We start from the raw sequence: 23,497 nt of genomic DNA, 5'->3' as shown, positions 1-23,497 counted from the left end.
TTGTGTAGTAAGCAAAAGATGAGTTGGAACACTATGTCTATTGGAAAGGTTACTTCTCCGAAATCTTCATGGATCTTGAGAGGCATTGCTAATAATTTTTCTAAGAATGATTCGGTAGGGAACTTTCTTAGATTGAATTCGAAGCTGCAAGTGGGTAATGGGAAATCAATTTCTTTTTGGAATGATGTTTGGGCGGATGAGGTCCCTCTAAAAATACTTTTTCCTAGAATCTACGTGCTTTCCATTAATAAAGGGGGGGAGATTGTTGAGTTTGGCAGCTATGGACCGAGTGGTTGGGAGTGGAATGTCCAAACTAGAAGGAATCTGAGTGATTGGGAATTGGACCAGTGGTTAGCTTTGATGATAAAAATTAAGGATGTCAAACTGTCAGAGCTGGTGGAGGACTCTCTTTCTTGGTCTGCTAGTGGAGATGGACTGTTTTCGGTTAAATCATGCAGGGAAAACATTGGCTCGGAGGTAGGGAGTAATGATGTGTGGCTACAAGGAGTTTGGAAGGGTTTGGCTCCACCGAGAGTGGAAGCTTTTCTGTGGCAACTGGCACATCAGAAATTGGCAGTTAAGGCTGAGTTGGTTAAGAGAGGAGTTTCTTTAGGGGAGGATATACAGTGTCCTTTCTGCAAGATTCACGAGGAAACAGTTCAACACTTATTTATTTCCTGTTTTGTTGCTTGGAAGTTGTGGAATAAAATAGCTAGCTTCTGGGATATTTTGTTTGTTCTTCCTCAAGACCCTCCTGCTTTGCTTAGTTCCTGGTGTGATTTGAGGGGAAACTCGACGATATGGAAGTTTATTCCAGGTGTTATCTTCTGGTCAATCTGGAAAGCCAGGAATGCTATAGTGTTCGAAGGTTCTAACCTGGACAGCATGTCTTTGTTCTTTACAGTTAGATTCAGGTTATCAAAATGGTTTTTAGCAAAGTTTCCTATGGTTAATATTCAGGAGGATTTGCTGATTGGTAATCCATCTCTAGCAGATGGGTTTTCGTTAACTTTAGACAGAGTTGGTCATAACCTGCGTTGGTTTCCCCCCCCTGTTGATTTTCTTAAGATGAACGTTGATGGTGCTGTTAGGCTTGGAGGCTCGGGTGGAGGCATAGGAGGTATATTGAGAGATTCGGAGTGTTGCACGCTTTTGACTTTTTCAGAGAAGGTGGACCAAGTTACTCCTCCGCTAGCTGAATTAAAGGCTATTAAAAGGGTATTGAAATTTTTCTGGCTTCAGTTTGGGTTTCGGTTGGAAGATTGATTGTTGAGAGTGATTGCAAGTCGGTAGTGGAATGGATTAAATCACCGGCTTTGGCTCCTGTTTTTTACTTGTCTTTGGTTAATCAGATTTTGACTCTTTCAAATGGCAAGGTTCATTCAGTGAGGTGGATTCCAAGAGCGAGCAATGGGAGGCTGATAGCTTAGCTAAGAAAGGGATAGGTTGACTGTAAGGACCTGTTACTGGATTTTCTGGTCCAGCGATATGGGCTATTATAAAATTGTTGTTAAGTTTTATGGGATGTATTGTGATGTAGTGTTTAAATCTTATGTAAGATTATATTATCAATAAAGTTCTTAAGGCACTCTTTTCCTCCTTCCGCTGATTAAGGAGCTTATCACTAAGTTCCTTTAATCAAGAAGGGGGTTTTTAGCGAGGCCTTCCATTCTTATCAAAAAAAAAAGCATAAGGATGTATGTGCAGTGCAACTGGGTAAATTATAGGAATTCGTAATTCGAATCAGTGAAATAAGCTATACTTTTGGTCAAATATTATACTATTAAATTCATCGTTGATTTTTTTATCATACAGGAATGCTTCAATGCTTGTGTAGCTGGATGTGGTTATAAGGTTGGTCTGAGGCCGTGAAATTTAAAGGGCTTATCATTTGCTTTCTTCACCTACGATTCATCCCCAATTTCATGTTTCTTTACGTATTGCAGTTTGAAATATGTAAAGAGATAGTCGCGCAAGTCAGACCAAGACCATTGCCACCCAGTCCTCATCCAGTGGTGAAACCGCCCCCATCCACTACACCTGATGAACGTGCCGAAGATGTACCAAGTACTTCAGCATAAAATCAGGTGAAAAATAAAATCCGATATAATCTTTATTCGCTGGGTAGCATGCTAGGAGAAATTCATCATGTTTCTGACATGCTACTACTGATCGATGTAGTCTGGGGCCGTTTCGGTGAAGAAACATTTTTATTTTCTTCTGTAGTTTGCCCCTCGTCAGGTGCCACCATGTTTAATCCTTCAAAACATTTCTGCTAACGAATACGGTAAGACGATGTACGCTCCCGATTTCGTTAATCATGCCACATGGAAAGCGTTTTGAGATTTGATTATCTGGGAATTTTCATATCAATCTATGGATATCACGTTAACGAACATTCATCTGTGTATTACTCAAGAATGTCATCAAACATCAACTAATTCATGGCTCTATAACTTATCCATACAATCATTTTATTAGCAATAAATTATTCAGTATCAACTAGCATCATATAATAATCAATAACAATATTTGGTATCACATAATGTCAAATTTCATAAATAATATCTATAATTGGTATCATCTAACATCAAGTATATATATAATATCTATATATGATATCACTAAGTATCATGTATTATATATAGCATTTACACTAGATATCACTAAATAATAAGTATCAATAATAGAGGTGATAACCCAATATCACTAAATAATCAAATAATATTCTACCATTCATAGATATAAACTATACTTACCTAGTATCACTAAGCATCATGATACGAAATCATAGATATTCAAATAGTCTATTATCATACATGATCATCCACATATAGATAGGTGCTCATAAATCATACCTATTATCTATCGCTCTTTAAGACGAATGAATGTAGCTTGATTACATAGTCAGAACATTTATACATTAAATAGACACCCATCTTTTTACATAATTCACGATACAACTTATTCTCAATGTAGTTCGCTTCCTCTCTTAATAATGTTATACATAAGAGTATAATCTTTTAGTAGATTATGAGTCTTAGAATGCTAAAACAATTTCCTACACGGTTGCGTTCAATGGCAACGGGAGCAACTCTTTCACCCCCAGCGCGCGGCCTAAGACAGGCAGACCCATTCAGCCCATACTACTTTTGCGTTGAAGGTCTATCTACGGCATTCTATTTGGTGAAGCTTCAATATATGTGGCCTCTAATATCAAGGAAGTTGTATCAACATATGATAGCATTTCTAGTCAAAAAATTAATTTTGACAAACCTCTAATTTAATTTAGTAGCAATGTTGAAAGAATCACAAAATAAGCTATTGGAACTTTATTGGGGGTTAGCATATAATCTAATCCCAAGAAATACCAACGACAAAAGAAAAGAGCATTTACTGGAACCCCGTATAAAATGCACTCTCATATTGAAGTATCCCCTGAAGTAAAGATCACAATCTGGAGATTAAGCGTTTTGGCTTTACCCTTTTTTTTAACAGTATAAAGTGTTTATCATATAGTATCTATACAACTACAACTACTACAACCTAAGACCTCAAAAAAATAGTCTAAGATAATTATAATATAATAATTATACAAATACAACTACTTGAACTCAAAAGGAGAATAACAATACATTTAATCGATCAATGTGATCATACCCTTTCATCTTTCTAACTGATCAATAATTTGTTCAAAAAATAAAAATTTCATAAAAAAAATTATTTCAATTGGTTGATAATTTTTTAAGGTAAAGTATATAAACGGTCACTAAACTTTTCAGGTGCTTGCATTTAGGTCCCCGACTTTTAAAACTTGTAACATAGTCATCAATTACATTCTAAACCCTAAATTCCAAAATACTTAAATTACATTCTAAACCTAAAATTCCAAAAATACATCAATTACATGCTCAACCCCAAATTCATAATCTATTCTCAAAATCTACCATATCAAACTGAACTTGAAACATCAACCCTAAATGTTAAATTTCCCCACCAATTAACCCAACATAACCAACAACAAAAAAATCCTCAAACAAACCACCCAAATCACTCGCTCAAGCCTTTTTCCTCTCTCCATGGTTCTCATCTTCCTTAGCAAACCAACAATAGTATGTGAATGTGGATTCAAAAGGGATCATACCAAACAAAGAAATTATAATTTCCCCTAGATCTCCCATAATTAACGCATCCAAAAAATCTCCTTCCAACATTCTTATTCGTCCAAGTTGTGCGTAAAATAATTGACATTCCAAAAAACAAGTTGGGATTGCATTTGGTAATTTATCCATTGCTTGCAATTGTTGACCAAACAAAGAGAAAAAGATGAATTTTTGTTTTTAGGGTTTAATGTTTCAATTTGGGGGAACAAAATCAAGTTTGCTATTATTAGTATGATTTAATTGAGGTTTTATTCAACTACAAACGGTTTCCTCACATGCCACATCATCTTCTACTGACGGCAATAAAACGGACGGTTACATCACACATTCTAAACGAACTAAATGTTTGATGACCATCATCTTCTACTGACGGCAATAAAACGGACGGTTACATCACACATTCTAAACGAACTAAATGTTTGATGACTTTGTTGCAAAATTTAAAAGTTGAAAAACCTAAATACAAGCGCCTAAAAAGTTAAATATGCTTTACCCAAATTTTTATTGGTCCGAAATGCCATTGATTTTATACATCGTTACTCGCTTAAGCACTAAAAGGGCCAAAATAAAATCCGAGTCATATTTTACAAAACAAATTAAACCTTATTCGACTCTGGATAAATAGGCCAATGCTATTACAAAACATATCTAAAATAATAATAATAAAAACTTATATTTTGCCTCAACAACTTATATTGCACGAGATATAAATGTAAACAAGATTTCATATAATTTACAAATAAAAATTTTAATTTCAAAACTTCAAATTACATCCAAAACAGAGAACAAACCTTTTCCGATATTATTTGTTTTTTTTTGGTTATCCACGATATCTAAACCCAAAATCACTTAAAAACGACAATCGATCTCCCTACTACTCAACTCTAACATCACATGAAAACGAAAATCGGACTCCATACCATTCGACTCAACGTTAGTAATCATGAAGATTTAGGTGCCATCAAGGGAAAAGAAAAAAAGGGAACCTTTACTCCGTACGCAAAAACGACACGAATATGACGCAATACGAATACGAGAACTGTTTATCCTTCAAACAAGAAAACTGTAAAAGAAAGGGAAGTGAAAACAAACGTGGGTGATGGGACAAGGTTCGTGCTTAAACAACAGTAACAGAACAACTGATCGTGTCTTTGACACAGTCATAAAACATGCAACATGTTGTTCAGCCTCCATTTTCAAGGGATTCAATGCCACAGGAAAGGACTTGAAATTGTTTTTTTTTTCTTTAATCATCCAACATTAGACTATACAATCATGTACAAATATACCAAATAAACTAACCTCGACTTCACCACGGATCCATAATTACTCGGGGCATGGTTTTTCTTCGGGTGAGAAGTGGGAAGAAACCACTGCAGCACTAGCTTATCTAAATTCACCGAATCAGAGTGATTCGGTCTTTTATGTAATCGACGAGGAAACAAAAAGTCTATAATTAGATCACCGAGAAGATAATTCAGAATATACTTATATCACCTTAGATGGGAATCATAAGTATCAAAAATGGTATCAGGGACAATCAGTGGCAACTTATCAATATACATGAAAAGCCTTCTAAGATTCTCCCTTATCACCGTGGCCATGTCGATTATATCCCTGTTGTCTGTATAAACCCAGAGATCCCCGGAATTAACTCTCTTAAGGCTATCTCGGCAGAAGGGGCATGACTGTGACCTAGCTCGCCTGCAATTCATTGTAACATATACTATCGTAAAAAACAATATATTATCGTCCAGGGGAAATAGTGAAGCAGGAAACTAGCACTTATCCACTGTTATTTAGACTTATGCGTCAGACACAGATACTTTAAGAAAAATGAAAGGTTGGAGGAACAAAGCTTATAAACCATCATGATTTTAAAGCACCCGCCATTGCAAAATCATTACAAATAAGTTAACCAATATCTTATTACGGACAATAATACATTTCAGTTGTTCAGAACTTTGAACCTTCCAGAAAAGGTGACGATCGGCAACCATTGAACAATCTGGGAAGCATATATAGCAAATTGAGAATTAAGCAAGAAAGTTTACTGGATTCTTACTCCAGAACACTAATCATGTTAAATTCAATGGTGCTCCCTCATATTTAAAGTGGAGTGAAAAATCATCTTTAGAAACCTCAGACCAGTCAGCATCCCTTTATAGCTGAACCACAAACAGCGAGGTACCAGTCTCAGTGTTTTACTTATGTGTTAAAGCAATTTGCCTAACCCGAGACGCCTTACTGAAGAGATGACATCACCGGTTTCCAAACCCAATGATTCCTAGATGGAGGATACAGATAAAGTTTATATCTGAAGTTTGAAATCAAGTATGATGTTGAAGTCGAGAAACTAGATAGAAGACCCGATCACCTGAGAACACTCAAAAGCATCTGGGGCCAACCGGACAACATGCATGGTTCCATCTTACAAAGATGTAAAGAGAACATGATAATCACCATTCTAAATGCTGCATCATCATAAGCTTTTTAAACGATAAGTCCGAAGGATTCAATTCCATCATCATGCTTTAAATTGCATTTGAAGCAACACATCTACCGGTCACTTTGCAAATTCTATTAGTTTATCCTCCATCACTTCATGGGTTCCATTTGTAAAACACATATCAAGCTAGGTTATTAATGCAAAACAACAAACCTATCAATATCATAGAGAGGCTAATTTCTATGCTGTATATATTAATGGGGAGCCGATACTGTAGTACTAAAGACTCTTGGCATATAAAAACAGAACTTTAAAGGATATATGCATAGCTGATAATTTAACAAAAATCATATAAAGTATACAAAGCGAAAGATAGATGGGAAAGGGGACGCAGGGCAGGAGAGAAAGAATACCACTCGTGGTAACACTTCAAGCACATAGCATGGTTGCAATTTGGCAACACAATTTTACTGTTAATCTCCATGCATATTCCACATTCTTCTTCTCTTTCAATATCAACATTATTAAGCTGCTTGTACTCTTCATCGTCTCGTCTTCGGTACCTTTCCATACACACTGCTTTCTGTTTTTTATCTTCGGTATCATTGACACCACTCTGAAGTTGCAGTAAAGAGGGATAGATAACAGCTGGACACGGTACAAAATCAGAAGCATTAGGATAACCCGAAATAAGAACTACATTCTATAAGTGAACCAGAACACACAGATCGAGGAAGATACCATAGAATTCTCTTATGCTAGCTTTCCTTTCATGCGTAGACATGGTGGTAGTTCCATCCACATAAACCTGAAAAATGTGATACAACAGCAAAATCAGCTAACGTCCCTTATTGTGATACAAGTTAAACCCAAAGTAACGAAATATAACCTTGTAAATTAGTATCCTTAACAGCCCCAATGCTCCGGCAAGGTGACAGTCAGTCCACTGCACCAAAAACAGGAAGAGGTGTGCGGCTGGACTGTAAGACAATCTCATTTGAAGGCATGCACCATCGTACTCCCTAGGAAAATCCGAAGCCCTGTAGTTTCCATTACAAAAAGAGCATTTACACAGAATGAGAACATAGAGATAATACTAACCAATAGGGTCAAAAACATATCGTCACACTAACACCCACAGCTGCAAAGGGAATCATACAGACTTATTGAAAAGAACTAATTGCAAAACAACTTTAACAACTTTTGGGGGCTTTGCTTCAGCAAATCACAAAGAAATCATCTCTCAATGGATCAGTTTAACAACCCAAAAGGCATAAATGATGGTGTATATATATATATAGATATTAAAGAATCAAAACAATTACAAATGCCTTATTGAGCAAGGACCAACCATTGATGAGTGATGAGTGACACTTATACTGAAGGGGACGGGTGGGGCGATTGCCCCTGAAAATTCCAAATTAACATATATTTTAAATATTTTCTTTGTCCTTTCAATTGGTAATCTGTTTTCGAATTTTATAAATTTACCTCTTCTAAAATTTTAAAAATTCGCCCCTAACATAAATTTGTCACTCTCTGAGCAGAGGGATGAAAAAGATGAAAAAACATTAGTGACAGCAGTACAATCAAGTGGAACCCATTGGTCACGTGAAATCTGATGGAATAGATCTATCAAGATAACGAAAAAATGCCCCACAAGACACATGCAAACTTGCAATCTTTGAAAAGAATCCTCAAAGCTCTAGCTTTGCTCTAACATTTCCAAAGAAGAAAAATGTTTATAAACAAAAATGGCAGTCATAATTAAGATACCCCATATCTAGGAGGGGAAAACTGTCAGTGCAAAAAACCGACTCAACCTAATATAAACAGAAAAAATATTAAATGCATTGCTGACCAAAATAGGCTGAAGGAAATAAATTAAACCTACTATGGAAAATGTCCAACACCCATTTTTTTCTGAAAAAAAGGCAAAGAATCAAACATGGGAGGGTGAAACTGAAGCGGAAGAACTTTGGGCTTAAGTTTTTTTAAAAAGAAAATATTAGAAAGTCAAAATGGAAAGAAATTTTTTTATATGGAAATGATGATAACATTTTGCTGGACAAGTAAAATATGATTCACAATCATAATCAGAGAACCAGTTTTAAAAAAACAGGGGAAAAAAGCTTCAAGCTTTGTGAACAGTAACATTCATTTCAAACAAAAGCATCATCGAAAACAAGAACCCAAAACCCAGATTTTTATTATGATTAAGGAAACTTACAAAGTATTGGCATGTTGGATATCAGCTTCAATCACTTTAAGAGAGTCCTTGAAAGACTTTCTCATGGAACCTATGTACATATCTCCCAGCAACCCCCAAAAAATCCCAAATTACAATAAATCCTCCCCCCAAAAAATCAGCCAAAACCCCCTAATTTCCTTCTCCAAACAACCTTTTTTCTTCTTTTTGCGATAAGTCTTTGGGGTCAGTCCCTCGGTCGGAGAAGAACAAGTTTCAGTTTTCTCTCTCTTTTGGTGGATGGCGGTGACACTTTACTTTCTACTCTCATCTTGAATGTGAAGGCGAGAGAGAGAGAGAGAGAGAGAGAGAGATAAAAATAATAATTTAAATTCGGGTAAACTACACGTTTAGCACTCTATTTTTTATTTTATTTTAGTTAGTTAACTATTTTTTTGTTACAAATTCATAATTAACATTTAATTTTAATTGCACAAAGCGATCTTGGTAGTAAAAAAATTGTTATTATTCCGTGAGATCACATATTTGAGTATCATGAAAGTCAGTGGTATGAACAATCAATGTCAAATGGTAGACCAAAATAAAACTAAGACTAAACTAAATATTATGTATGGTATTGAAATAAAAAAATAGTTAGGCAACAAAAACAGAACAAAGGTGATAGTTGGGGAATTAAGCTTGTAGTTTACCCATTAAATTAAGGAAAAGGAGATGAGAATAAATTATTTTCCTTTTTAAAATTATGAAATGACATTATATTGTATTATTATGTTCAATTTTTTTTATCATGCATGTTATTATATTCAAAGAACTTATCTAAAACTAATTTAATACTTTGATAAAGGAAAAAACTTATTTAATATGGATTAAAGTAGAATGGTCTAAAGTTGGAAGGTATGGCTGCTCCATTGTTGGATTATTTATGGACCTTTTTGTTTTTCTTTTTTGGAATTGAGTTTTCATAAGCAACTTCTCCACCATTTCCCATTTTGAAAATGAAATTATATATCGGGTAAACAAATTATTTATTATTTAAATTATTAGTTTTGATTTATATTAATAATTAAATTTTTATTTTTTTTAAATGATATCTAACATTTTATTTTTATTTTATTTTAGTACCCACTGTAAAAAAACTTAATAGAAGGACTCATTAGCCTTCACAGTTGTCGATCGATGAAGCCCAAATTTTCGAGCTATGTTTTACAGGGAAACACTTCAATCTCCCCAAATCGACGATGAACTCTTCGATTTCTTCATCCTTCGATCTCCATAGTTCATCGGCTGATGGGCTTGAAACTGGACTATGTTGGTCGATTCATCATACTCTCGTGGTCCACTGCTTAGAATAGTCGTCCGTCCACCAGAGCTATACCACGTCAGCCCGTTCATTAAGTTTTTAACGTTGGTGTACTAAATGAAACAAAAAATAAACGTTAAATATGGTTTTGAAAAAATAAATGTTTAGATACTAAAACGAACCAAAATTAATAGTTTATATACCGATAGCTAGCGTAGTTTATCATTATATATATTTTTCATTTTATCCCTTTAAAAATTTATTTTTAATCTAACATCATTTTATGATTAATTCTAAAATAATATTATTTTATGTATAGTGAAATAAAGACACACCTAAATAATATTTTTTTATGTTACGAAAAATAGTGATATATCCAAATGACATGTTTTTGTGTCTTGTAAAATAAAAGTGCGTAAAATCAATTATGTCTTTATCGTACATGGCACAAAAGGTCAGATCAAATTGCATGGTTGAAGGCTTGTGAAGGATGACTTAGGGCTTCAGTTTAAGAGGGTGAGCATGGAGATTTTCGAGGGTAAAGGGGCACGAGTCTGCACAGCAAGGGGCTATCGGGTTCACTGGAGCACCTTCAGAATTTTGCTATTCTAACAAAGCGACCCGTCGGCTACATTCGGTTTGATAATCAATCTTAATAACTTGATCAATACTCTCTCCAATTTTTGTAATGAAGCTTCTCTGGTAACGGGTAATCCACAAACTTGGTAATTGAATTCAAACGACAACCTTTCTGCTGGGGTGTGGTTGGGAAGTGGAGAAATCAGGCATCAATGGTTCCACGGTTAAATAATGTCCAGAGATCGTCCATGGATCGTCAATAAGAACTTTGAGATAGTCTGCATGAGTATGAAAGGCAATTAAGAAATATTCATTCTCAATATCCATAAAGCGAATAGGTTGAGATGGCTTCCAAAGGTCATAGATTCGGTTACGTAAAGTTATATAACCAATCCTTTTACCGAGGAACTTGACTACGAGTGTTTGATCAAGGCTTTCAGTAGCCAAGTTTTGCACCCCATCGGAGAAATTAATTGAAATTATTCCACCCACAATGGTACGTGTCACATCTCCTTTAATGAGTTCTATTTCCTCCTTGTCGATAAAGTCATCGTCTGTTGAGGTAATCGACTTGGAATCATGCATAAAGGTATCTTTGTAGGAAGGGATTTTTGGCAAGCTCGCAACAGCAACAAGGCTACGGTTTTGTTGCCCATCATCGCTAGGGTTTTCGGGGAACAAGACCCATGCTAGGGTATCGATAAAAGGGTTTGTCGTCCAGGATAACGCCCTTCATGTTTTCCGCAGTAGGGTTGTCGTCCATGTGATAGGTTGTTTTACTATGATCAATTGTATCTTTAACTTATGTTAAAGTATTCAACTGTTTCATCTCTGTGTCTAAGTCTAAGGTATTTTTTAGTCAAAGTCCATACCTGAATTTTTTTCATTATTATTGTTTTAATCATGTCACGTGTCAACTTTTAGGTATTTAGATGAAAAAAATGGTATATTTTAGATACATTGGCAAAAAATACTACAAGTTCCTAGATGAAAAGATAAACTTTTTAAGTATTTATTTTGATTAGAAGTACTTTAGATACTTATATAAAAATAATATTATACTTTAGGTACCTATTTTTGAAATAAACCAAAACTTTAAAAAGAATACTTTAAGTATATAGATTAGGGATGGCAAATGGTCGAATTTTTAGTCAACTCGACCCGAAAATATATACCCTCCACTCGAATCTGACTCAACCCAAAAATACATATCCTTTACCTAGCCTGATTTGAATCGAAGATCATATTTCTTCTACCCGAACTTGATCTAACCCAAAATTTTAGAGTAAAAAATCCATCCAACCTAACCCAACATAAAATAAGGACTTAATTAAAATTTTTATAGAGGGGGTGTTATAGCAGTTATCCATAAAATTTATAGGTAAAAATTACACTATTACCTTCAAGTCAAGTTGGATAAGAGATTTTTCATTCTCCATCCGACCCTACCTCACACTATATAAAATTTGATCCGAACTCGAATTTTTTTAATTAATATGATCTTATCAGGTCAGATCAGATTAGAATATGTCAATTTCAAATGCTTTAAATATTTACTTTAATTAAAAAAATAATTTAAACTTTTTAAATTATATATACATATATATAGTGTAAAACTTTCCTTTTTAGGATCGTTGGATAAGGGGAAATTAAAGGCTGAGATTAACTCCTCGTTTTTTTATGAGTGAATATATTCATATTTCCTACTGTTAATCTCAGTCTTTGATTTCCCTTCATCCACCACTCCTAAAAAGATGTAAAACTAAAAAGTTTTACACTAATATATATAACTACGAAGGATAAAAAAAGGAATTTGTTCCGAAAATAAAATTATATTTTCTGTTGGTTGTGTGTAGTCATTAACTTGAAGCATAAGCTTATATGATTAAATAATAATATCATGATTATTATATTATTTTAGATAGAATTATTTAACTAATTGTAGTAGTTGGGATATAATTTGTTATAATATTTTTAAAATATATATATCTTTAAAACATACTTAAATTATCTATAATCCTTTTATATTTTTTAAATGTAAAATAATTATAATTGAACACGTTAAAATTAAAAACATTTTAGAAAATGATAATAAAATTAAGATTCAGTTAATAAAAACACATGTTTTAAAATATAAAAATTCTTAAGATTAATTAATTAACCGAGTGATCATATATATTTATGTTGTCTCATTTTATGTGGGTTCAAATCTTAATTTTCAACCTAAAAATATAATACATTTCTATTTAATAAAAAAATAAAAAATATACTAATGATGGTTGGTTCAAGTGACAAGTAGTTTAAGGTATTGAGTTTAAGTTTTTATGTATGCAGAGAATTCTAGTTATGAGGTTTATCTACCAAAACCAAGTATGTGGTACGGGTCGATCCAAATTAATTACGACAAAACTTGAAAACTGGGAGTACAAATTATATATATATATATATATATAAAAGATCCTTGAACACTATTATATCTAATCATTGGTTTAAGAGAATAAAAACTTAGTTTAACAAGAGGAGTTGGTAAGTTGCATTATTAGCCATAAATAAGTGAAAACAAAATCCAAACTTAATCAACAACTATGACTTTTATATTCCATTACTTAAGATTTGCTATGGCCCACCATTGAACCTAATCAAATAGTAAATTTCTAGTGGGTCATTTTATCTAGTTGAACTAAATTCTAACTTGTCAACGTATGGGGTTGAGCCATATCGCAATCTATTGGGTAAACTACCACGTGGACACTCAATTTTAAATAAGATTTTTTACACCAAATTTTATAAAATTATAAAATAAATATTAAATTTATATTTTAGTCATCCCCATCAAATGACTAACAAAATAATGATGTGATAATTTTTAAATTTAATATAATAAAAAGTTTAGTCTTTAACATTTATGTATTGTTCAATTTGATCTTATTTTTTTTAAATAGCTCAAATGTTACACATTGTATCAAATTAACTGAAAGGAAATTACATCATACACCACTAATTTTAACGTTTGTATCGGTTTTACCATTAAACTAAAAATTAATATTATTTTAACATTGAATTTTAGTTTAGGCTTCAATTGTATTACTAGATTGTTAAAATTTAATGACATGGTGATGGGGATAACAATCTCATTAGTGTGACGATGTGATATGACCATGAATTATTTTTTATTATAAAGTAACATTCTCCAATAAAATGACAACACATATCGTCATCATGTTGGAAGAAAATTAAGAAAACGTGAAATGCTCAGACCTTTGGGAAGGCGAAGGTACTTATGTTGGCTGGTTGGCTAACTTTAACTAAAGTTGTTTTATCAGCAATTCGGTCATACAATATGTAGACTACTTAGAAAAAAGTGACATCCACTTAGTTAAATGGGAGGATTTTGGTTTCAAGCATTTGATGAGCCAAAATGTTGCTTTCTTGATGAAGATCGCCTTTGGCTTGATTACTAATAGGGATCAATTGTTGATTCGTGTTTTGCGGACTAAATATAGATGGAGTGATGGTATCCCGACCTCTATAGATCAGTGAAACTGCTCGCACTTATTAAAGGGGTTAAATATGGCGTGGGACGATATACGCTCAAGCATTATATAGAACCTTGGCAATGGAATGAATGTGGACTTTTGGAAGGACCCTTGGATCAATGATATTGATCCTTCGTCTGAGTTCATTGTGAACGACAATCTCCACGACAGGAGGTCAACTGTTATTCGTGATATGATAGATGAATTTACACACCTTTTGCCTATTAATATCGTGCTTAAAATTGTAGCAATCAAGTCACCTCTTCCCTCGCAAATTGAAAATGTTCCTGGCTGGAGTTGGAATGATAATAGAGCTTTTTCAGTTAAATCTACGTATGCATTCCGTGAATGTCAAGGAGCATCGACGAGCGAGAATGTACGGACAATAATTGCGAAGTATAATGGTCTCCAGTGGATTAAAATTCTTTTATGACTATCAGCGTGTGGACGTCTTTTAACTAACACAAAGAGAGTCCGACTGCATATTGCATCGGATGCTACTTGTGGGACGTGTCGAAAGAAACCAGAAACTGAAGGACATTTATTTCGTTCTTGTTCAACAGCTAAGAATATTTGGATGTGTCTGATTACGTCAAATAATTGGATAGATTTTTTCTCGATGGAAATTCATGAGTAGATACTCCTTCATATTAATGTGGTAAGGGGGAGATTCTCAGATGATAAGGATGAATGGCCTTTGATGTTTGGATCAGTTATATAGTCTCTATGGTTACACATGAATTGTTTTATTTTTTACCCGGTAATGTTGGAAGGGAACCTATCTTGACAAAGAGTCGATGACTAGTGGAGGAAGCAAAGGCTGCATTATCTTCGTCCGTGATTCCTAAATTCAAGGAATGCTGTTGTGAATCGCTCTAAAGTACATCGGTGTCCTCCGGACACGGGATGACTTAAACTAAATACGAATGATGCAGAACCTTGGGGAGTGTTTGAGAGACTATAATATGCGTGGAACCTTAGACACCAACATCTAGTGGTGGAGCTGGACAACTTTATTGCCGTAGAGCTGTTGCGTAGACACGGGAATGCTATTAGATCTTTACTTTGTCGCAATACATTTGACGACTGATTACTTAAGAATAGATGGTGAATTTTGTGCATGTGGTTCAAGAAGACAATCGAGAGAGAGAGACTAAAATGGGCCAAAATAGTGCCCCTCTTGGCAGTATGATGTTGTACTTTCTCTCAAAGCAAATTACTTCGTTTCTCCAGGAGAATTGTGCTAGTTTGATTCATGACCATATCCTAAATTGATGTAATTTCTAATTTAAAAAATATTATTCAGGATGAAACCAAATTGAGTCAATCCCATTTCGTTTCAAGTACGTAAATTACCAAATTATCCCAAAAACTCATACCGTTTTCAGGAAATAGCCTTTCAGTTGTTCAAACTCCAGTTAAGCCTGAAGTTATTACTTCAACAGTGATTACTACTAAAACTGTTTGGGACAATCTGTTTCTAATGGAAACCTTAATTTTCAAAACTCCAACCAAATTTAAATTCTTCAACTCTCAAATTTCTCCTTCGATTTTCCCTTTCCATTTCCCCTCACGGCAAAGGATCAAACTCCGTCATTTCTCCCGTAGAAGCTGCTTCCGAATCGATGGACGCCTCAATGTCACTCCCGCCAAGGCTTCTTTGTAGGCTGAACCCTCGAGATACGGCGGGTTGGACGATTTTGAACCCGGTTCATGGTCTTCTAACTCGGGTGAGTCAATTCGGTTGCGTGATTTCCTTGTTTCTATCGGAATTTATGATAAGAAACATGTATTTATTTTTTTATTGGGGCTCGTTTGTGCCTTGGTGATTACTAGGGTTAGGGTTTCTACGGTTATATTATTTCTGGCTTCTATTTTGGTTTTCGGTATTGGATTTTCGTTTGGGTTTGTTAAAGGCGGGAGTTTCAATGAGCTAAGTTCGAATAAAAGGAGGTCAACGAATGAAATTTCAAGAGTTTATAGTGAAAAGTTGAGGAATTTAGTTGATCTTTTCTATGGCTTTGATGTTAAAGTTAATAATTTTAAGAATACTATACAAAGAGCTTTCGATTCTAACAGAATTACTGTAGCTGATTTGGAGAATTATGCTAATTTATTGGAATCGAGGAGGTTATCAGCTTCAAATGCTATAATTGTTGTTGAAGATTCTATGGATAACGTTGGGGACTCTTATAAAGATAATCTGAAACCATCAGGTAGAAAAAAAAGAGGCTGGTGAAGTTAGGTTTGAGTTGTTAAAGTTTATTGGGGATATGTTTGGCGAAAAATCGGTGCCATCAAAGCCTAATAAAGTAAAAGATGATGTTAAGCGAGAGAGTGTGAATACTGATTTAAATAACAAAACTCGAGGAGATGTTTCGTTGCCTGCTGTTGATGATAAGGCTTTTAGTTCATATAATAATGGCAAGCGAGTTTCAAATCGAGGCTTCACTCAAGATTCTTTGAATAAGTCTGATTTGAATCGAGAAAGTGATAGGAAAATAGATTTTGATTTGGAGAATGAGAAAATAAGGTCTGGTTTTCTGGGTAGAAATGCTAAGAGATTTGTTGACAGTGAAGAGTATAATTACGAGAGCAAAAGATTGCATTTCACGAATACTTATGACTTCTCTTTCATCTCAAGTTGTGCGAATGAGAGGAAAACATGGAAATTCAATGATAATCTGCTTGATTCCATGGATTTCAGTGTCAGATTGGAAACTGAAGCTTCCTTTATACACGAGCATCTGCATCATGAATCTAGCAGATCTTACAGGTCTTCTCACAACCAAGAGAAGAGAGAAAATGAGGCATATGGAAAGAGACAGTACTATGAAAATGATTACGACCTAGCTGATCATGTAACTGCAGCTGAGAATGAGGTCATTTCATCATTGTCGTTGTCGTCAAAGTTTGTCGATGACTTGGTCTTTGATAAGTATCTTACAGAAGCTAGCGGTCTTCTTAACGAAGCCAAAGAATGTATGGGGGGAAGGCATGACGGAGAGCGTGTAGAAGTCATCTCGAATAGGTCCGCCACATTACTCTCGCAGGCCATTTCAATGAAGCCTATGAGCCTTTTGGCTGTGGGCCAGTTAGGCAACACTTATCTTCTTCACGGAGAATTTAAACTGCAAGTCAGTTGTGAGCTTAGAACTCTTCTTACTAAAAATGATCCCATAGCCGGTGGGAAGCCACAAGGAAGAGTAGTTAACACTAACAGACTAGATCAATTTTCAAGTAGAGATGAAATTATATCCCTCTTAGTTAGTTCTTGTGAAGAGTGTGAAGAGCTCCTTGTGAGGGATGGGCAAAAATATCGGTTAGCACTATCAATCGATGGAGATGATGTGAGATCCCTGTATAATTGGGGTCTTGCTTTGTCTTTTCGTCCACAGTTGATTGCAGATATTGGCCCGGTAAGCATTTCTGGTACTGAAATTTAATTTCTTGACTGTTGTATAAATTTTCTTGGTCAAAGGGAAACAGTTTGATCAACTTTATACGGGTTACCTTCATAAGGTGTTAGGGAGGATGGGGTCGTTTGTGGTGGGGTATTTCAATTGTTATTTGCAGAACTTTTAAATTTTGAATTACATCTTTGATTCCAGGAAGCAGCTTATGATGCCGACAAACTATTCTTGGCTGCAATTGATAAATTTGATGCTATGATGACTCGAGGCAATGTTCATGCACCCGATGGTACGTCTAACTTCTTTTGTGCAGTGGAATTGATGTCACAATGTTGATATGTTAACTGAATGAAACTTGAATGACAATTGACAGCTCATTTATAGCTGTTCCGACAGTTTTACCGAATCATAACCATGTAATTGAGTGTTCCACAATGGTGCTAGTTAATCGATGAAGTTTTTGATAGAGATAAGAAAACCATTTTTGTCTTGCATGAAGCTCCAAATATAGAAGTCCATAAAATTTATTATGATCATGCTTTCTGTATATCTTTAGGATTATGAGTTGAATGAATAGCGAATATGGAATTCACCTTACTACTGCATATGTTCGATTTACAGCCCTGTTTAGATGGGGAGCCATGTTGCATCAACGATCTCACTTAAGGCCTAGTAACAGTAAAGAGAAGATGAAGTTACTACTGCAGGCAAAGAGGTTATATGAAGATGCACTCCATATGGACTCCACAAATCTGCAAGTAAGAGATGCCTTATCATCATGTACATCCGAGCTGAAGTATAGATAATTTTAGTCATTACGATTTACAGTAGCAGTAACGAAAACTTCAACAAATCGAACACTGAACTTTCTCCTCTCACGTAAGTGAACTTTCTCCTTTCACGTAATTATTTTGGTGCATTTTTCTTACCTACTACGTGCAAAATACAATGTGCATGATAAAACAGTGATATTGCTTATATATATTATACAAAATGGAAATACATTTTTTAAATATAATTTTGGGTTTTTTTTATCCAAACATTACCATTAAAATAATCATTTTCAAATTGATTCTCATTTTTTATTAATTCTCAAAATGATATTTTTTTTTGTTGATTGGGTGCACCTTTGCCCTACATGGCTTGTCTGTTGCGGAATACAACTATTAGATAGAGTAAAATCGCAACTGATAATTTGAGAAAATAAAAATGAAAGTAAAGAAGACACAAATTTTACGTGGAAAACCCATAAATAATATTAGGTAAAAACCACGGGCAACGGTAAAAGAATTTCACTATAAGAAAATATGAATTATAACTTCTCTCGATCTAACAAGGAGAAAACAATAACAATTTTCTCTTAATAAAAAGGAAAAAAAACTCTCAAGAAAACTCTCTAAATTCTCTAGTATTGGGAAAAAACTAGAATGATTTGGGATGATTTTGAAGCTAAATAGGTTAAGGAATTTATGGTTAAAGTTTAAGGACTAAACTTGTAAATATCTTAAAGTACAATGATTAAATTGTAATTATACCATACAATAAATCAACAAAATCTTCCTCCTTTTTGACTAAAATTTTCGGTGGATTTGTTTTTCCCACCTTTCTGTGGATAGTTGATTTTCAACAATGTCATGTCATTAAGAGGTAGAATTATATTGGTTGAAGGGAAAGACGCGATTGCACAAACGAATCGACCTCAATTGTTAAAGTATTATTGTTATCTCTTGAAGTTCTGGGTTCGAGCATAAAAAAATGAGGCTGGTGAAGCATGTCTTCCACAGGTTTGAATAAAAAATAAAGCATAGTCAACAAAACACACCTTTGCTTTGATTCCTCTCAGCAATTATCTGATCGGAGTTAAAGTTTTCTGAAAACTGCCTGAAATTGAAGAATTATCTATTTGAAGCAGTGCTGAAAAATGCTTGAAATTGATGCAGTGAAAATGACAAATTTGGAGCAAAATTGGAAAAATAGTCTGGAAATTGAATTTATATAAACTAAGATAATTGTTTATTCATAAAATTTTCGTCTATATAAGAAAAACATATGTTTTAGATTTCAGAGAAAAAAAAATGAGTTTACATAGTGTAAATTGTATCGATTGATTTTTGTACTTGTATTTCGTATATTTTTATGGTATATTTGAGATATTGTATTCGGATATTATGTAAAAAAAAATTCTAAACCGTGTTGAAGTTATATTTTAATTTACTAATTAAAGGATCACGACAAAATGTTAACAAATGAAACAATACATATGTGGTGAGACCGTGAGAATTCATAGAACATGTATTTTATATTTTTTTATAAAAATAATTTATATTTATTTAACTGATAATATATATTACATAAAGCAGATTGTGGGACACATACAATGAAGATTAGATGAGTCTCGAGATTCACAAAGATGATAGAACGAGAATAATTTTAATCTAACGAGTCATATGCGAAACACTCTGCAGCTATTCCACCAAATTGACATCCCTACACATGTTTCATCAATTATACATTTCCTTCGACTAATAAGATATCGTCTTTCGTTAATTGAGCATGTTATGTAAGATAAAGTCGTTTTTTACTCAATGCACATTTATCATGCGTGACATTTCCAACTAATAAAGAGAATCATTTTCTAAAAAAATAAGAAATAAAATTAATTTTAAAATATTATTTTAATGATAATTGTACCTACTAATTGTCGTTCATGGAACAATAAGCTTATAATATCATCAGAATTGATCTAACTTTATATTACACATGCGATTCCCCGTTAAATCCTGTTTAGTAGTAATGCTTTAAAGGATCCACTGCTTCAAACATTCATTCATTAAGTTACCAAAATATTCAGTTTTTACTGGCTGTTAATTAGATGTGTAGTATGGTCTAGAATCTGTTTGGTTGTTGGGAAAATAAGGAACAAAGCAGTGAGAAAAACATTCCCTTATTTAATTCATTACTTTCAGGTTGATTTTCATTTCTGAATTATAGTCACCAAATATAGTTTTCTTTTTTCTTTCTATTACGGATTCCTTCAATGCTACCCTAAGCCATGGTCCTCATTCGTTACCGGAAAACTTTTAGCATTCCGGTAAAGGTAACAATCCCGACTAAAGTTTGATATTCTTCCACAACCCACACATAACTTGCACGGTGCGACAGTGCCTGAATCATCACCGCCACCAACGAGCTCCACGGATGGCATACAATGGCCTCTGATCTCCTCGCCACCTTCGCTGAATACCCTCCTGACCTCCCATTTCTCATCCCAACCCTGAACTCCTCGTCCTCAGACGACGAACACGACGATGAAACTGATGAGAATCCTGAAGAAATCCCCGAATCTTCTTCCACCAATTCCAGGGCTTTCACTAGATTCCTCTCTTGCAACCTCTCTTTCATCAATTGAATCAAATCCTCCGGTGGTCCACCGCAATCGATATAAGCCATCAAGTCACCAGCCGAAAGCGTAGCGATGGCCGCCGCAACATCCCAACCACAAGAATTCAAAGTGAAGGGCGAAATTTCCCCAACCAACCTGCCATCACCGTCGACAACAGCGACAGAAGTTTGCATCTCAAGGGACTGAGAAATCAATGGCAAGGCCGATGAAGCCGGTTCATCGTAATGAACGGTTGCGATGTTCTGAGCATCGATGACGCCTAGGGAGTTGATTGGATTAACAGCAATTTGAGTAAAAACACCAATGGCATTCACAAGGAAACGAACTATATCTTCCTGAGTTAGCCAACAATATTGTCGATTATCATGGAAGGTTGAATTCGACAAAGCATTTTGAAGAAGCTTTTTCCTTGAATTCCTGCCATTGTTTTCCAATGGTATCACCAGATTTTGTGCTCCTCCCAGAATCAAATCTATAGCTTCCACCAAACTGAGAAAAACACAGCAAATTGTATGAAACGTAATTATTTTTAATAAGTAAATCACGTTCTAATTACTTCTCCGTAATCTCCACAAGCGCTATATTGCAGCCGCGACCGTAATTTAGTAGTATGATAGATACTGAAAAATCAAAACGCGTTATTTAAACAAGAAAACAAATCGGAAAAGAAACCGACCTTGCGTTAGGATTTAAATGACGGACAACGTCTCCTGTTTTACGAATGAAAACGGAAACCGGAGCTTGAAGAACAGTTCCAGGATTCGAAAGGTTTTCTTCCTTGCATAGGAAACAGATAATATCAACCATGCATACTTTGCCTACGCAACGGCATTCATCAAGACCGGCGGCGTCGACTTTTTCGGCGGCCGTGGAGTCTTCCGATAACTGACCATGTTTACAGCTCCAAACACTGACACAGTTATTCCCCGATCTCTTAAACGCCGCCAAGGCTTCTGCAACGGTGGCGGAGATAGAGAGGGAGCGCAGCGGCAGCTTGCCGAGACATAGGTCAGATACCTGACGCGCCGGTAAGGTCGCTGCCATGCAGCAGTGAAGGGATCGAAGAGCTGAACCAAATTAGATAGGGAATTGTAAAAAAATGGGAAAATGGATGCTTCTAGAGGAAATGAAAATGTCATGAAAGGAGCAGCAAGAATGATGGGAAGATGGTGTGGTATTTAGAGAAGTTGTTAACCGGGTTTAACCTGTCAGCCCGGGTTTTTTTAATCAAAAACGGGTGGCCCCAATTTATGAGCGGTTTACAACTTGATAAATAAAATTGTGAACCAAGTTGGAGATTTTTCCTTTTTTTGTTAAGAAACTCGTATATAGATGCTGGATTGGATTTGTTTCCTATTAATAATAATAATAATAATAATAATAATAATAATATCAATTGAGTTTCTAATTTGATTGTCACCAAGATAAAAATTCAAGCATACGTAAATATTATATACATATATCATAAGAATTGAAAAACTCAATTCAAACTTTAAAGTCAATCTACTAATTACTAAAATTTTGAGTTATTCGAATTACTATTCAAGTTGTATTTTACAACTTGACTTGAATTTAAAATCTTTTCAAGTCGAGTCGAGTTTATGAAATTATAATTAAAAATCAATTCGAGTCAAATTTTTCAACTCGAATCGAATTAAAAAATTAAATTTTCAAGTCGAATCGAGTTTTTCTCGTCCCTAACTACGACAGGCCAAGTTTTCATTCAGAACAAAATTGTGTCATCGATCGTTTTTAATCAAAGAACGCTCGAGACATTAATTTAGAGGGGAAACTACATATTTTGTCATCCAATTATTACTTTACTTCCATTTTGATCATCCAACTTGTTTTAAAGCATATTTAATGATATGTTTTGATTATCAGTCATTAAAAAATAAACAGGATTGTTAATGTGATAATTTTTTAAAAAGAAGTTCAATTGTAACATGACATTATATTATTGTGATAATTTTAAAAAGAATTGTTGTTAATTCTTTAATAGTGGGTGATCAAAATGTAACATTAAATATGATTTAAAAAATAATTATGTAAAAAAACAGAGCAATAATAGTTAGTTGAATAAATATGTAGTTTATCTTAATCTAAGTTTATATAGAGTTAATCAAAAATCATTACCTACTCACTACGACGGAAAAAATTAGCAAGATGGAGAAGAAGAAGAAGACTAAAAGAGCAGAAGCAGTATCAAAGTGAAAATCATCCCAAAGCCTTTGAAAATTCTCATAGCAACGGTAAACTGATCCAGGAACAGTAGCACATCCTAAAAGCCCAGAAAACAGACCGACGCACGCTAACAAGCTGGAAAACGTACAACAGTGGCAGCAGCAACAAGTATGAGAGATTACGCTGGAAGTTGAGGCCGGACCCAAGGTTTCACGGCGTACGAATGATTTGGTCCCGGAACGCAGTCGACGCTGACACTAA

General features: G+C 34.6%; 3 protein-coding genes across 3 annotated transcripts; 1 reads left to right on the top strand and 2 right to left on the bottom strand.

The window, feature by feature from the left end:
• Positions 1 to 5,386: 5,386 nt before the first annotated feature.
• LOC120147280 (E3 ubiquitin-protein ligase AIRP2-like) lies at positions 5,387 to 9,109 on the bottom strand. Its single transcript, XM_039160695.1, has 5 exons — positions 8,843 to 9,109; positions 7,502 to 7,652; positions 7,354 to 7,420; positions 7,026 to 7,260; positions 5,387 to 5,867 (listed from the first exon to the last, which is right to left on the bottom strand). The coding sequence occupies exons 1-5, from the start codon at positions 8,920 to 8,922 to the stop codon at positions 5,657 to 5,659; spliced, it is 744 nt and encodes a 247-aa protein (XP_039016626.1). The 5' UTR covers positions 8,923 to 9,109; the 3' UTR covers positions 5,387 to 5,656.
• A 7,125-nt stretch (positions 9,110 to 16,234) lies between these two features.
• Positions 16,235 to 18,485, top strand: LOC120147278. Its single transcript, XM_039160692.1, has 3 exons — positions 16,235 to 17,655; positions 17,848 to 17,938; positions 18,271 to 18,485. Exons 1-3 carry the CDS (start codon positions 16,510 to 16,512, stop codon positions 18,453 to 18,455), a joined length of 1,422 nt encoding a protein of 473 aa, XP_039016623.1. The 5' UTR covers positions 16,235 to 16,509; the 3' UTR covers positions 18,456 to 18,485.
• Positions 18,486 to 20,676: 2,191 nt separating this feature from the next.
• LOC120147275 (CBS domain-containing protein CBSX5-like) lies at positions 20,677 to 22,143 on the bottom strand. Its single transcript, XM_039160691.1, has 2 exons — positions 21,729 to 22,143; positions 20,677 to 21,541 (listed from the first exon to the last, which is right to left on the bottom strand). The coding sequence occupies exons 1-2, from the start codon at positions 22,094 to 22,096 to the stop codon at positions 20,716 to 20,718; spliced, it is 1,194 nt and encodes a 397-aa protein (XP_039016622.1). The 5' UTR covers positions 22,097 to 22,143; the 3' UTR covers positions 20,677 to 20,715.
• Positions 22,144 to 23,497: the final 1,354 nt, after the last annotated feature.

This window comes from Hibiscus syriacus, unplaced genomic scaffold (genome assembly GCF_006381635.1).
Source record: "Hibiscus syriacus cultivar Baekdansim isolate YM2019G1 unplaced genomic scaffold, ASM638163v2 tig00110936_pilon, whole genome shotgun sequence".
NCBI classification, from domain to species: Eukaryota; Viridiplantae; Streptophyta; class Magnoliopsida; order Malvales; family Malvaceae; genus Hibiscus; species Hibiscus syriacus.
This window is presented reverse-complemented; position numbering and strand designations above follow the sequence as displayed.